Source organism: Oreochromis aureus, linkage group 23, assembly GCF_013358895.1.
Source record: "Oreochromis aureus strain Israel breed Guangdong linkage group 23, ZZ_aureus, whole genome shotgun sequence".
In the NCBI taxonomy this organism is placed as follows: Eukaryota; Metazoa; Chordata; class Actinopteri; order Cichliformes; family Cichlidae; genus Oreochromis; species Oreochromis aureus.
The window spans coordinates 32693251-32709682 of NC_052963.1; the positions used below are offsets into that span (position 1 = coordinate 32693251).

General features: G+C 40.5%; 1 protein-coding gene across 2 annotated transcripts in view; it reads left to right on the forward strand.

The window, feature by feature from the left end:
- The window catches only part of kif1aa (kinesin family member 1Aa), a 49575-nt gene that overhangs the window by 23795 nt on the left and 9348 nt on the right, over positions 1-16432 (forward strand). Inside the window, exons 19-38 of one of the 2 annotated variants that reach the window (XM_039607328.1) lie at positions 224-330; positions 419-499; positions 607-787; positions 1780-1852; positions 2495-2585; positions 2671-2819; positions 2907-3085; positions 3410-3547; positions 5481-5792; positions 8582-8700; positions 8807-8892; positions 9679-9817; positions 10596-10758; positions 10852-10942; positions 11038-11156; positions 11260-11315; positions 13079-13187; positions 13276-13342; positions 13618-13702; positions 13794-13899. In XM_039607328.1, coding sequence (XP_039463262.1) covers positions 224-330; positions 419-499; positions 607-787; positions 1780-1852; positions 2495-2585; positions 2671-2819; positions 2907-3085; positions 3410-3547; positions 5481-5792; positions 8582-8700; positions 8807-8892; positions 9679-9817; positions 10596-10758; positions 10852-10942; positions 11038-11156; positions 11260-11315; positions 13079-13187; positions 13276-13342; positions 13618-13702; positions 13794-13899 — 2451 coding nt within the window. The remainder of the gene's footprint in view (positions 1-223; positions 331-418; positions 500-606; positions 788-1779; positions 1853-2494; positions 2586-2670; positions 2820-2906; positions 3086-3409; positions 3548-5480; positions 5793-8581; positions 8701-8806; positions 8893-9678; positions 9818-10595; positions 10759-10851; positions 10943-11037; positions 11157-11259; positions 11316-13078; positions 13188-13275; positions 13343-13617; positions 13703-13793; positions 13900-16432) is intronic. The other variant, XM_039607329.1, reaches the window with a different exon arrangement.

A 16432-nucleotide genomic window follows, 5' to 3' on the forward strand; every position in this document is an offset into this window, starting at 1 on the left:
GCTTCTGAGTTTTGGGGGTGGGGTTTGGTTTCAGGTGCTTTCAGCACATCTGTATAGCCCAACAATTTAGATGAATAAAATCACGACATGCAAGAGGAAAAAGACTACATTTGATTTTGAGGTGAACTGTCCCTTTAAATGAAAAAGGACTAAATGTTACATAGATGAAGTGTGTTATTAACCTGCTTTTATATATATTCATACTAACTTTTATGTATTTTAGGGTCGGTCGTTTAGATGCCAGCAGTCGTCAGGATATAGTCCTCAGTGGTCACTTCATAAAAGACGAGCACTGCACCTTCACTAGTTCTACTGGCCCAATGGGAGAAAGTGAGACTTGTAGCTGTGCACATGAAAGTTAAATATTGCTGTAATGTTGTCAGCAAAGCCTCACGTGGAATTTTCTTTTCCTGAGCAGCAGTTGTCCTTGAGCCTTGTGAAGGAGCTGAGACATACGTTAATGGAAAGAGGGTGACAGAACCCACTGTTCTGAAATCAGGTTGGTGCAACCTATTTCTTTTCATTTAATCTCTGCATAACTAGCACAAACATTATATGCATAGATTTTGTACGTGTACTCTCTGATCTGATGTGATGCCCTTGCAGGAAATCGCATCATCCTGGGGAAGAGCCACGTCTTCCGGTTTAACCACCCTGTACAGGCCCGGGCTGACAGGGAGAAGAACCCATGTGCCGAAACTCCTGTTGAGCCGGTGGACTGGGCCTTCGCTCAGAGGGAGCTGTTGGAGAAACAGGGCATTGACATGAAGCAAGAAATGGAACAGAGGTACGCCTTCAGGAATAAAGATACAGTAAAAGTCCATTTCTGGAACTTAACTTATTAAAAAAGGTCCAGGTTTGCACCAATTCTTCTAGATTTTGCTATACCTATTGCAAGGTGCAATAAGGAAACAGTTTGTCCCAATGCAAAGATAAACTGAATAAAATGTGTATTTTTATTCTTAGAGTAGATTTGAATGATTGATTGTCGTTCCTATCTTTCCAGTTTTACATCAGAAATCAATCCCTGTCTATAAATAGCCCTGTTGTCTCCTCAGCCTGCTCATTTTTGTTTGCTCTGTTTGTTCCTGCCACATTTTTGTGCTTTGGATTACGTTGTTTCCTCGTGTTTTGGATCTTCTGTTTTTTTCTTTTGGACTTTGTTCTAATTTGGGCTCAGCAGTTAAGCTTGTGTCTTAATTTAACAGTCTTCGAGGGTACCACTCCAGAGACCCGCAGCTATTTCTAAAACTACATTCAGTTACTTTTTAATATTTTCTGAGTCTGAGACTTCTGAGCAATTTATGAGCCAGTCTTCATGTATTAGAGAAAAAGCATCAGATAAAGCAGTGAGGTTAAAAACAGTGTAATCATGGACTGTTACATGGTGTGCATAATCTATATAGCTTTATCCCCACAGTTGCTACTGGTCTGCAGGCTGCTTTGTAACCCACCTCCAATCCAGTTCCTCATTTTCATGCTCAAATCAAAGTCATATATATCTACTGTCATTAAAGTCTGATCTTTTCTATGCCGGGGTCCTGCATCCAGGAAAGGTGGAGAAGTCAGGACATAACTTCCATATCTCCAAATGTAGATGACTACAGATGGAGTGAGAATTTGCTTTTGTGGTTCTGTCTGAAGCAGTGACCGAAGTTGCCACTTTACCCAAGCCTGAGGCTTCTTTCTCAGTATCAATGGCTTAAAAACACACAGTGAGGTAGGGCATCACCCACCTACATCAAGTATTTTTTGTTCACTTTGTTTTTTTGTCTTCAGGCTGCAGGAGCTGGAAGATCAGTATCGCAAAGAAAGAGAAGAGGCCAGCAACCTTCTAGAGCAGCAAAGACTGGTATGGTAATGAGAGTTCAGCTTCGACTGCTATCAGCAGTAATTATTAAAGTAAAACCAACAAAAATCTATCTGAACTGTCTTACACACAGATGTTGCTGCAGTTTGTATATTTCAGTATTAGTATCTACTGTTTACGTTATATAAACTGTATTATCAGTGAGTAGATTTACAGAAAATACCAAATAAAAAAGATCAAATGTGAAGCAAAGTTCACCTTACTGGAATTTTTAGGCAATTTTGCAACTCACAAATATTATTCACCAGGAGAAAGGAGAACCGATACCTGGGATTACATAACAGACACATATTAAAAAAAAACAAGACAAGATTTAATCAGCAGATCTGACTGCCCACAAGCTACAGCATTTTATTTCTGATTCTCTGTGGCACGAGGAGAATCCACAGTCTGTGGGAGAATTTTATCTGGCAGGATCTGCAGCTTAATATCATTAAGTATTTTTAATTCACATGGATGTGTATTTGACAGTATTTATATGCACAGTTGTACGCCGCAACACATTTTTCCGCGCTTTAATTCTAAATGCAATCTTTTGGGGCCTTTCATTTCACCAGTTATTAATGATTAATTCATCTTGAATGGCTTGTTCATGTATTTAAAACTTTAATTATAAATTATTAGGATTATGAAAGCAAGCTGGAGGCTCTTCGGAAGCAAGTGGACCGTTATAACCCAGAAGGCCCTGAAGAAGAGGAGGAACCGGAAGAAGAAGGTAAAAACAATTAATACTAGGACACATTTATAAATCTATATTAGGGATAATCACACCTTCATCGAGTCCTCTTTCTGCCCTACAGTGCAGTGGACGGAGAGGGAAAGAGAGCTGGCTGTGTGGAGTTTCCGTAAATGGCGATGCTACCAGTTCACCTCGCTGCGTGATCTCTTATGGGGAAACGCCATCTTCCTGAAGGAGGCTAATGCGATCAGTGTCGAACTTAAGAAGAAGGTTAGAAATGTCATTTAGACTCATCAATATATCCACAGGTCTATGCTGTGAAACGGCTCTTTGAGCATACTCATTCTTCCCCTGCAGGTGCAGTTCCAGTTCGTGTTGCTGACAGACACTCTTTACTCCCCCCTGCCTCCTGACCTGTTGCCCCCAGAGGCAACTAAAGACAGAGAGAAGCGACAATTCCCACGTACTATCGTGGCGGTGGAGGTGCAAGATCAGAAGAATGGAGCAACTCACTATTGGACATTAGAAAAACTAAGGTGGCTGAACATGCACGCAAGTCTTTGATGAACAAATCTTAAACTTATCTTGGTAATCAAAAATTCATGAAGTGTCGCACTAAAACTCTTATTTTAGTGCTCTTCAGTTTGTAAGTCAGTTTCTTTTATTGCAAACATTCGCTTCAGTAATTGCACTTCCAAATTAAAAATATCTACCAACCTAATATCGAACAGCAATAAAAAAAGAGCCATGCTTCAGTGTCTTCCTCAGCGCTATTTTATTTCTTCCAAACTGTTTACTTTTTCTCATTAACGCCCTGCTGTGTGTCTTTTTTATGTCTTCATTGTTGGTGCTTTCTGCAGGCAGAGGCTAGATCTGATGAGAGAAATGTATGATCGTGCTGCTGATGTGCCCAACAGTACTGTGGAGGAATGTGAAAATGTGATGACGGGAGGTGACCCCTTTTACGATCGCTTCCCCTGGTTCCGCCTGGTTGGCAGGTAAATACTGAGTCCAACACATCGGGACAGGAATAAGAAATACAGAGGCCAACAAGAACAGTATTAAATTTAGGATATATGGAGGCTGCTGTCCACTTTTCCACTTGCAGGACGTCGTTCCTGATAGTTAAAGTTCCAGGCACTTGGGTTGGAAATGCAGCTTTACTGTGTGAGGAGTGTACTCCAAAATGATGGGGACAGCTGCATGAATTATCTGCAGTTCATTCAGTCTGGTGTCCCTAGTTGTCAAACTTTGTATTTCAGCCACTATAAAACCTGCCTGTACAAACTGAAATAACAGTGTGGTGATTAATACATTTGATAACGATACATTCCAGTTAATGATGGAGCTTTCTACTTCAATGGGAAAATCATCTATGCAAGATTTGAGAAAAACATTTCGTCAGTCCTCCTACTCAAAACCTGCTGTTTCTTTCTCTTCCACCTTGGCACATGGCCTCCCAGTGTCTCTCTCTCTCTCGCTCTCTCACTTGCACCTGTTATGTAATATTAAGCGTCTCACTCCAGCCTTTAATGTTATTCAGCTCCTGTAAGACATGGAAACACTGGAAACTGTGCCCTTGAGCTGTTCTTTTTCAGGTTTTCAATCTGTCTGTCCATATTATAAAGGTGAAAGCAGGTGTATATTTATCCAGATGCACAACATTTGATGTTTTCAATGCTTTAGTTTTAATAGTTTACTGCTATTTTATACTACATCCTTTACTCTTGCTGTTTAAAAAATGTAGCTGCTGTCGAGAACTGATGGGTTGAATTAATACATAACTGAATACAGGCTCACTTTGTACATATGTGGCTGGTGTGATAACTCAAAATGACTGGCCATTTTCAAATGAAATCTGTATGACGTTTAATTTCTGTCATTACCTTTAGATGCAATTAAGCAAGCCCGTGAGCAAATGATCTTATTTCACACACATAAATATTCACTGCCAAAGCTCAGTTGCAGCATATAGTGAACTATCACAGTAATCCAGTGATTGCTGGGAGTAAATCCAACTGTTACAAGTGCCTGTTAACAGGTTGGTCACCAGAGTTCATTTTGTGAGCAAATATGGTGTCAAACAGCACTGTCTACAGCAGGAGTGGGGGCACTCCAGGGCTCAGTGGCCGGTGTCCTGCAGGTTTTAGATCTCACCCTGGGTCAACACACCTGCATCAAATGACTAGTTCATTACCAGGCCTCTGTGAACTTCAAGACATGTTGAGGAGGTAATTTACCCATTTAAATCAGCTGTGTTGGATCAAGGACACATCTAAAACCTGGACCCTGGCCCTTGAGGACTGGAGTTGGACTCCCCCAGTCTATAGCACTGAAGCTGTCATTTAAGGAGGTTCTATGCATGTGATCCCTTAAAAAGTGACCAATCATGGGACAGAGCTCCTTTGATGATTGGCTCACTTGGCATGATTAACTTTGGTTCCTCCCCCTGCTCACTTTTTTTTAACGGTTTAGATTACAGTTACCTGCAAGAGCACGCATTCCTTGAATTCCCTTCTCTACATTTTATTCACCTTAGCCTCTTCTTTTTATATGCATGTGTAAAAATCTGTACTTAAAACAGTAAATTTGAATTCCCCTGACACTCACTAAGCAGAAACTTACATGTGCGGTTAAATCTGCGCATGAGGACTGGGCAAATGACAGTGAATACCTGTGTAGGTGAAATAATACTTGTTTTTGACTTGACTAAAGTTAAAAATGTGTCTATCTATAGCCCACGATCAGCACAACGTTTGTAGCTTCCTGGAGTCTCCCATCTGTCCTCTCTTTCTCTGCTCTTTGCTCAACACTGAAACAAACAATAAAAGCTGTTTCTGAATCAGAGGGAAGAAGCTTTTCTCCTGTGGATCAGTTCGTCCCTTCTCTCTAACTGTACTAACCTAGTTCCCATGTCTCTGGCTGCACCAGAAATCCCATTTTCAAGACATGCATGAGCGAGCGCATGAGTGACCCCACCCCATCCCCGACCCTTTCCACCTCTGAAATTACTGAGCTGGCTGACTCGCAGCGGGAGGGTCGCGGGGAGGAGGAGGAGTTGGAGGATTTGGACGACCTGGACGATGATATCTTTTTGGACGACCCGAGCTCCGAGCTCGGGGTAGAGGATGATGATGATGATGATGATGATGATGATGATGATGAAAGAGAGCTCTGCCGAGGCTCCAGCGAAGGCCTGGATCCCTTTTACGACCGCTCACCATTATTCAGTGTAGTGGGAAGGTTGGTGAGGTTTCAGGAGCATGCTGATGGAGGAAACTAGCTCTTTCACGCTGAGATGCAGGGTCCCTTTCCCTTGGCAAACATCAGGGTAGATGGAACAGTATTCTTGGAAAATGCAGTAAATAATAGCGTGTATATCTTCACATAGCCCTCCTTGAGTTGTGGGCTGGGTATGCATAAATACACAAAATATACCCATAGTGTGCTTTGTGAGGTGTGATCATAAAGTGACTCTCTCCATAAAAATTAAAAAGCAAAGCATACCTAAGTTGATTTTTGCCAAACACCCCTGTAAGGTTATCTCTTTGTGCACCTCTGGATAGCTTCCAGCATGACAGCAATGTTTATATGACCAAGACTGTCTTTATTTGGCCCAAAAACCTCAGCATACCACAGTTCAGGTGATTCTCAGATGCCACAGGATGTTAAAGAAAAACTTTGCATTGCCAGTCAGTGCACTGTAGCTGGTGTACTTTGTGAATATGACATTTTGAAGCCACATTATTTGCATTTTGGCGGCTGCCATGTTGTTGTTTATTTGGACCCCATAGTGATCATATCGGAGGTTGTAATGCTTTAATTCATCAAAACTGATACAGAAATTTATTGGATGGTCTTTATCACAGAGGTCAACATTAAAAAGCATTTTAACATGGGAGTCTGTAGGGGAATCAGGATCAAGTGGTTACTAGTGGAACCGCAGGTTTGGCCCTTGGATGCTAGCTCACGTTTTCAGCCCTGCAGCATCTCCTGATCCAGGACACTGACTTAGTTCTTGGACACTCTTCCACTGAAAAAAGCTCTTTGGTCTTTGGGTTGTAGATAGAGATCCAGCTCTCTTTATTAAGGATAATCCTGAACATGAACGTAATGACCTAATTTTCATAAATTTAAAGTCCATGGCAAATGGTGGTCATCCATCAGCTATCCAAAGAGTGATTTAAATAGACGCTACACTGCCAGCACTCTAAGGTTACACAAGGAGATGACCTTCAAGGGGAAATCAATCAAACTGAAGTAGGATTTTTATAGATGAAGTCACTAAATAAGTGCACCTGAATTATATTGCTCTTTGGTCTTCTCCAAATTACTGTCCACCTCAGAGATCTGCTGTTTCAGTGTTAACACGGGCATGAAGCATTTCAGTTGGAAAGCTGCAACCGAAATTTGGAAAACATCGGAACAGGAATAAGAAATTTTTCCTACATTTTTTTAATTGTGGTATTTCCTTTTACTGATTTTCTTAAACACTTGCTTACTGCTCAAAGTCAAACCAGACCCTTTAGTGACTTGCCTTAGTTGTCACTGTATCTCTAAATCTTGAGCTGAAAATGTTGAGTACCACACTATGCGGACACTGGATCTATTCTTTCCTTTTTATCTTTAATCTCTCTTTCAACTAAATGCTTTTACTTTGCTTTTGCAGGGGGGGTATACAGTGGCTCGATGCGTCTCACTCTTACTTAAATTCTTCCTAAATTCAGTGCAGAGTGGGTCCATTTAGGCTTCTTGTTTCTATGCAGTGCTGACGCTGAACGGCTGTTTGAGGTGTATGTCAAATCAAAGTAGCGGCTTATAAAAAAGAAAAAGGACTTTTGACTCCCCAAAGCACTGATGCATCTCAAGAAGTAGATTGAGGTCTGATGTGCATAGTAAGAGGAAGAAACAGCGAAATGTTCTCACCGTGCTGTGAAACCTGAATACAGTTGAAAGAATCTGAAAATGATTGAGCTAAGTGGTGTTCGAACAAAGACTCAGAATCTCAAGATGAAAGAGCTGGTTTCTGCAGCAGCTGTCTCTCTTAGGCATGCCAGAGCACAAGTCTTTTCATTTTGACCTTTTTTTTTTTTTTGTCGATTTTTACGTGAGTACGTCTGATGATGAACTCGTACCCCTATTTTGTACAAATTACCACTCCGGCCCAGGAGGTGCACTTTGATTTCTGATGTCATTCTTTGGTTTTTGATGTAGCATACAGTCTATGAAGCTGTTGGCAGTTTTGATTCAAGCTGAGCCATGTTCCGTATGATGATTTCTGTTCCATTTGCTTTTGATTCCTTTTGAGTCAAAAAGTTGAAAGCATTTTTGTTCACCTTTTTTGTCCTGAGCATGCCTTATTTGCACCTCACCAATCTTGTCATAAGCCTGTCCTTTTTTACGCTGTCCACCCTTAAATGTCTCTCCCTATTGGCTTGTGAAAAATGTGGATCAGTTATTCGATTATTTATAAGGAAAGCATTTCTAATGCAGCTGTTCCCAAATTTCTATTCTCAAAGAAACATAGTCTGTAGCAAAGTGCTTTAAGTTCTCAGTTTGGCTTTATACATTATATAGAGTCATTGTCATGATAGCATGTGATCATAAAGCAATGCATTAAAATGAATTCATTGCTTACGACGAAAACATCTGCTATCCAGCAAAGTCTTGAGCTGGGTTCTAATTTTTAAAGTTAATAAAAAAGAATTGAAAGTTTAGCCTTACATACATGCTCCTTAGCCTCACTATCCTTCATCAGTACAACCCAAAAGTTTAGGGTTATTGCATGTGACCCACTATTGACCTGATTATATAGTCATTATTGGATGATAAGGATAAGCCCACTCCAAAGCAATAGTAAAGGGCAGCCATGGCCGTCGCAAGAGCAGTCCCAGCTTCTGTTTGGTTGCTTTGCAGTTCTGTGTTCTGTTGTCCAGTCCAGTGATTTTTATCAAATGTGGCACGTCTCCTTGGTCTGGTTCTTGTTAATGCTTTTTTTTTCCTTTTATTTCTCTCTTTGGCTTCCCGTGCAGGGCTTTTGTTTATCTGAGTAATCTGCTGTACCCGGTTCCTCTCGTCCATCGCGTGGCCATTGTCAGTGAGAAGGGAGAGGTAAAGGGCTTCCTTAGGGTGGCAGTACAGGCCATATCAGGTAAGGCTCAAATCCTCAGACTCACGATCGTTGAAGCGATTGACGGGACAAGCTGTGTGTGATTTCTGGAGGGAGTGAGGTGAAGGTTCTCTGTGTTTCCCTCCAGCTGATGAGGAGGCTCCCGACTACGGCTCCGGAGTGAGGCAGTCGGGCACTGCCAAAATCTCCTTTGAGGATCAGCAGTATGAAAAGGTAGTGAAAAACACACTATAGTTATTACCGTTAGTTTTCACAGTGTAGGATTTACCTCTATGTACAGTTGCTGTCACAATTTTTGTGATTTTAGGTGTTTACAAAAAGAGTTGAATTGTGCACTGTTCCAGAGCTTCTTTAGATTTGTAAAAAAAAATTAGAACTCAATGCATCCTATCAATAGATTTAGGGGTTTCTGGCCATACAAACATGTTGATCAGTGGCTTTGACCAATCACTTATCTCGAATGTAAAGAAAGGATCCTGTCATCATACACCGCTGTGTCACCAGTGTACACGTTTACTTCACTCAGATGGCACCAAACTGTTAATTTTGCTAATATTCCTGCCTTCTTTCCCACTGATAGATGTATTTTGTTTTTTCAATTTTAGAAGAACTTCTTTTACCATTTAATTTTTACCATTTGATGCATTTTGTGTATTTATAGAAACAGCCTCCAAGTACAGAAGCCAAAATCTGAATCATATCCAGACCTTTTATCTGCTTATTTTATGAAGAAATTACCAAGAAATAACCCATACCCATCATTAAAATTGCCTTTGAGAGAATTCCAACTACATCTGAAATATGTTACTATATTTCTCTACAATGAATACAATAGTGGCCCTCAAATGAAGTGGAAAATGCAAAATAAAGCTCTCGTTATCATATGTCGTAACTGAAAAATGTATTGTTAGACAACTAAATGAGTAAATGATGTAACTGTTTAAAAATCTGAGGACACGAGTGGGTAAGACTGTTCACCACTCTGCTGTGCTCCTGTAGTTCCAGTCAGAGTCCTGCTCTGTAGGACTGTCTCGCACTGGGATTTCTCAGGAGGAGCTTCGGATCGTGGAGGGAGAAGGGCAGAACGCAGAAATGGGGCCGTCAGCTGACGAAGTCAACAACAACAACACATGTGCGGGTAATCGTATTTTACGAGTGAATGGACACGTGTTGTGCGTGTTTGCTTGTGTCTGTATGTATGTGTGTGGTCTCCTTTTTGGCTCAGCAGACTTATATCAGCATGAAAATTCACAATAAAGACTTTAAAAGTAATCATTTTAGATAGGCTTGGATTTGGAGGGCAGACAATGGCAAACGGTGGCTCATGTGGAAGATGTATAAATTAGCCCAAATGCTTGTCTTCAATTTCTTGGTAACTCCAGTCCATTCCTGGTCTGTTCCAGTAGAATTTATTGACAGTCGGCTCGGCATCTACCTGGAATGCAACCTTCCCAACAAAAACATTAAAAAGAAAAGGAGAGGAGAGGCCTTTTTAAACAAGCAGGGATTTATATAACATCCATACAGTGTTAAACAGTCCTGCAGTCTCTTTCACCTCACGTACATGCATGTAGTATTTACTAAAGTCAAAGTGTAGAATTAACAGTGTCTGAATTTCTTGCATTTGGGTTATCAATAAAATAGATCAGTCTAAGTAGATTGATGATTTATTCATGGCCTTTAGATCAAAAAACTAGAATATCAACATTGAAAAGTCAAGACCCTTGTTACTGGGAAACCTTTAGGTTGTCCAATATCCTGGATTAATAAAGCTTAATCTTTAAAAATTAAACATGAAGGTCACGCCCACCAACCAGATTTAAGTGTGGAAAGAACATTCATGGATGTCTAGTCCTCAATGAGAATTTCCAACCTGCGTTTATTTTTCTTTTTTCCTTTTTTGTGGTTCCTTGCAGCTGGATCAGATGAGGTGGAGAATCCACTGAAGGCTGGTCTGGATGGAGCACTCGATACGACTCTGGAACATCTCAGGATCGGTAATATTTTTACCTTCAGAGTGACTGTCCTGCAGGCCTCCAGCATCTCTGCGGAATATGCCGACATCTTCTGCCAGTTCAAGTAAATTGCTCTTCACAATATTTCTGCTGGAGATTTGTGATTGTTGGTGTTCTTTTTACAGTTTCACATGCAAACTTTGCTTTGATACTTTAGCTTCATCCACCGCCATGATGAGGCCTTCTCCACTGAACCCCTAAAAAACACAGGCCGCGGCCCTCCTCTCGGTTTCTACCATGTGCAGAACGTAAGAAGAATCCGCTCATGTCCTGCACAGCTTTATCCATTGTTCTGTGTTTTAATAGGTTAGGCACTAAAATGGATTGTTTTTTGTTTTTGTAGATTGCTGTTGAGGTTACTAGATCATTCGTGGACTACATCAAGACTCAGCCAATTGTGTTTGAAGTCTTTGGCCACTACCAGAAGCAGCCTTTTCTTCCTCTTTGTAAAGATGTCATGAGGTACTGTGTTTGCTTATAGCATTTACTGCATTTATACACATACTATGATGAAAATGCTTGCAATTCTTTATATTCATACGTAACTGTGTGTTGTGACACCCAGTCCACTACGCCCCTGCAGGAGACAGTTTCCACGAGTGATGCCTCTCTCCAAACCAGGTAAATAAGATGCTCTGCTCGTGTCTTATCATTTATTTTTGTTGTATTGCTGTTGTACTCGTCTGCTTGCAAGTCGTATCATCTCAGCTTCATGTTGTTGGGTGTGAGCAGTGGATCCTGACGCCTCGTCGGACCGGGAGAAATCGCTGGAGCTCATCCGATACTTGGTCCCAGATGTGTTCAATGGGTCACTGGTGGACTCGCTGTCAGGCCACGCTCTGTCTGCCGCTGGCTTAGCTGCTTCCTTCCTGCTGGAAGGAAATGAGCAAGCTCAGCTGCCAGCTCCACCCATCTCTATCTGTTCAGTTATTAAAGCTCAGAAGCCGGGTTGGTCACTGATTGGTCAGATCCAAGAGAATCCTGCAACTGGAAACCCTTTTTTATATCGAGTGTTTTTCTTGGTGTGACTTAAATGAGCCAAGTGCATTTTAAAAGCACTAAAAGTAGCTCTTCCAGCTCTAGGTTTTTGTGACTGAGTCGCCTTGTAGATGAAGCACTAACACAAATGTTCAGTGTCAGTTACTAGTTGCTACTTGCTGTGTAGTAAAACTCAAGTTAATCGATATAAAAGGGGAGGTTTCATGTGTCAGGATTCTGCAGTTGGATTGGCTCTGTGGTGTACTGTGTGTTCACTGTTATGTGGTGCATTCTCCTTGCAGTTCCCTCTTTGAGCTCCTCTTGATTGGATCACAGTGCCTTTCTTCTACATTAGTCTGCCACGAATGAAACTCTCCCCAATGGGAATGTTAACTATAATGTACATTGTGGTGCATATGCAAATATAACACACCTGAGATTTATCAATCCCTGGGAATAAATTCACATGTTATAATAGGAAAGCAATCAATCCAAAGAGGTAGAAAACAATCAGATAAAGAGTTAAATACAGCAAAAAGGGAACTATTTTACAGGCTGCAAATTCGTCTCACCTGCTATTAACCTGTAACAGTACAGATATTTAAAGCAGTATATGTCTATCTGTAGTGTCACATCAGTTTTGAGGTGGCTACATTTTTAAAAACATTTTAATGAACAGCTGAAAACTAAAACCTGAACAATACTGGTGTTAGTTATCCACCAGATTGTTATTTCAGTTATTCTGTTGGCTAAGAATTATATTGCATCTCTAAAAGTGATACTTGAAGCACCTTTAATATATAAAATACATAGTAACTCCTACAAGTATGCATCAGATTATACTGTCCTTTATTTAACATACTGTATTTATACTTATAAAATTGATTTCTGCTTCAGCTTGGGACAAATTTAAGGGATGCATGGTTTTTTTTTTTCTTTACCTCTGAACTGCTTTTGGGCACCAGTGAAAGTTAAAGAATTTCTTTAACTCTTAGTCACTCTTATTAACATTATAGACTGATTGTACTAAATGTTACTAGTAACCATCAGGCGACCAAGCTTTTATAGAGATTAAGATGTCTGGCATTGTAAATATCCCCACTTGGTCACCTGAACGTTAAAGTGCTTTATAAAGACATACATATGCATTCTCTCACCTAAAGGATGGTTCAGACTTTTTTTTTCTTTACACAGAGCAGTCAAAAATGTGCTAAATGAAAAAAAGCTTCTTGTCCAGTACTGAGTGGGTGCTCCTTCCCTGAATCACTGATTTCCTTTCTTCTCCCCTTTCTCTTTCCTTTGTAGGGTAGGTAGCTGTTCTCACTGCTGTTAGCTGCTAGCCTGCGCTAGGTTTACCCCTGTTGTGCCTTCTTGTATAATCCTCTCTCTAATCCTTTTCAACACAGTACCTGCCACCAAACTGACGGCCATGACCCGTCCACAGGCAGGACCCCGTCACTGTAAATATGACCTCATGGTTTTCTTCGAGATCTGCGAGCTGGAGGCGAACGGGGAGTGAGTATCCCGGGTCAGCAGAAAATTGGAAGAATTTGTTGGGCCACAGAAATCTCTGAGACTCGTTCTCTTTTTTTCTGTCATTCAGCTACATCCCTGCAGTAGTGGACCACAGAGGAGGAATGCCCTGCCATGGCACATTTCTTCTGCACCAGGTATCTTAGTCAGGCTGGGAGCAAATATGGTGCGGTCAAATCCACTGTCATCAAAGGATCTTTTATACCTGAAGACATTCGCATTTGGCTTCATAGCTCTGCTCTGAGAGGGCAGCATGCAATTCTACCCAGATTGATGCAGCACGAAAGCGTCTCCAATTTGGTCTTAGTAATTGTAGACAGCCTGTTCAGTGGATGCGTCACGCTCTGCAACCTTTGAAAAGTGTCTTAAAAGCATATTCTGGGTGCTCACTCTATCCTTGTTCCTTCTTCAGGGCCTCCAGAGGAGAATCACTGTTACTATTGTACATGAATCTGGAAATGACATAGAATGGAAGGAAGTCCGTGAGCTTGTTGTGGGTAAGACTGATGTTCAGCCTTTCTAAAGCTGAATACATTTTACCAATAGTCTGTATGAGCTGTTCTTACTGAGGTATTTCTGCTTTCCCAGGACGTCTGCGCAACACGCCCGAATCTGATGAGACCATCATTGATCCTAATATTCTGTCTCTCAACATTTTATCTGTTGGATATGTCAGGCCCCTGCACGATGACAGGTATGTACTACGCTTGATGTTTGAAGCAAATGTTTTTCATATAAATAGCAAAATACTTGCAAACTACTGTGTTCCCATAGCTTTTTGAATTATGTGGCAGCTCAGCTGAATTTGGAAACCACTTTACGGTTCTGATGTTTGTGAGTCTTATCTGAGAGTGTGCGTTATTGCTGCAGCAGCTCCTGCACTGGAACACGACACACGGCAAATGCATGGCACATATGGGGTGACCAGGTGTCCTCAAACTTCATTTTATTAACCCGTTCTCCCAGATTTTGATTAGCTCATGTTTACCAGAGTCAACGGATGCTTGCAGGAAATATGTGGCTTGAAAATAAGTGTGCTGATTTATGGATGAATTTACCATTAAACCTAAAAATGATTTGGAAACAGAATAGCAGCTGAAACAGAAGCTAACAGTTTTAATGCTTGCTGGAATAGACGAATGAAATAAACAAGTATGTAAAGACCATTAAAACAAGCCTTTGCTTCCATTTGTGCTCGTAAAAAGTAAACCATATTTGTTCTTCAATTACAAGTGAGATTTGTGAAATAATTTCTAGCCCACAAAGTCTCTTTAATGACATCTAATCTGCTGGGATCTGGTCACCCTAAGCATATAAATTGTAAAAAGCATGGCAGCAGAGTCACAGCTTGAATGTTATGTCAGGAAACTGCAAATTCCCTTTGTGTTCTTATCGTTATCACTGTACCTGCATGAATATGCTGTAGATCCCTCTTTCTGACAACAGCAGGTCAGATCCAGAGTCACTTTCCTTGAGTTATTTAAGAATCTCTTTAAAGCTACACTTACCACACTAGTAGCTCTGAAGTCACTCGTCCATGCTGGCTGCGCGACCCTCCTTGGTGTTAATATATGCTGCTGTTGGTTGTCTCATTGCACCTACATGTTGCATCTCACTGTGTTCATCACCTCTCATTTAGCCACTGTCATCACTGCCATGATTAGATCCACTGACCCCAGTGTAGGTTTAAAAAGTGTTTTTTTTATTAATCGTGCACCTTAATTTTACTCTGTGTAAACAGATCAGTATAAAATAGAAATGCATGCCCTTCTAACTTTTCCACTGCCATGCATATATTTATTTAAATATAAAATCACTAACACACCTTTAACTATTTTGTTGTTTTCTACTCAGTGCAGAGTCATTCATTTGATATGCAGCATTTCATCATTTTATTAAATCACCTGATTGACCTTCCCTTTTCTAATGACCCTGGAAATGATGTTTCTGGGTGTGATGTACAACTGGAGCCTAGTTTATAAAGACAAACGAAAGAACAGAGGAGGTGTATTGTTCACTTACTGAGTAATGGCATTACTAACACAAAGTTCACAGGAAAGAGGTTAGAATGAGCTGTTGTGAATGTATAACAGAAATATATGTTCTGACTTTTATACATGCAAATTTTTGTACAGACACTCATTTTATGCATCATTTCCTTGCCTCCTTTTCTTGCATTTTATCACAGATGCAAACCAAGGAGGTAAGAGAGGAGTTGAGCCAACATGCATTTAACAGAATGAGAGGCTGCAGAGACATCATTTTAAAGTGATTTTAATTCAAAGTGTAGTACAGCAGCAGTATCTGGCCATTGCTTTGTTACAGCCTGCCACTGGTATTATTTGATAGCGGTACACATTGTGAGAAGAGTGTAGAGATATCATGCATTTTTTTGATAATCCTCTCCACACTAATGGAGACAGGCAGAAAGAAAAACTGAATACAAAAGAGTAATTACTTCTCCTGTTATGGTTTTTACATACCTTTCAAGCTCAAAAGACTTCCATAAATTACATAAATGACTGTGCTTCCTCCTCCTTCCTCTCCTCTGTGTGTTTTATAAATTGAGACATCCTTCAGGACTGATTTAATGCAGAGTGTCTGGCAGAAGGATGGAGGAGAGAGGAGTCGAGGAAGTGCAAAACAGAGAAATGTAAAAAGCCCCGAGTTTGCAGAGCTTAATGTTAGCATCCCGCCAGTAGAGGGCAGTAGGTTTCTTTTTACAACTGATGAGAATTTAGGATTAAACAGCAATTGATTTGTAGATGGACCATTCAGTTAATAAATCAAGTAACTGCTGCCACAAAAGATATTATTAACTCTTTTTTTGCTTCTTTATTAATATCTAAAATCACTTAACACTCATCCTTGTATAAATCTTATGGTAGTAACTCTTATGTAGTAGTAGACTCCATAAGTATATTTACAATATAAGAAATATGAATGAAAATATTGTAATTATTCACGTAAAAAGTCCTGAAAATTATAGCGCATCCTGACCCTGTTTTTTTTGTCTCATTGCTTAATCTCTCTTGCTTCCCCTATCCCCAAAAAATCTAACAACATCAGCAGCAGCATCGTCCAGATTTGGGTTTACTGCGTTTTAATGTAAAGCAACCGAGAGCTCCATACTGTACTAACCTCTAACCTCTGCTGGATCAGCCTTTCTTTAACCCTAATTGTTTGTCGTGTTATGGGCTCAGTAGCCAAAACTTAAGCTTAATGGC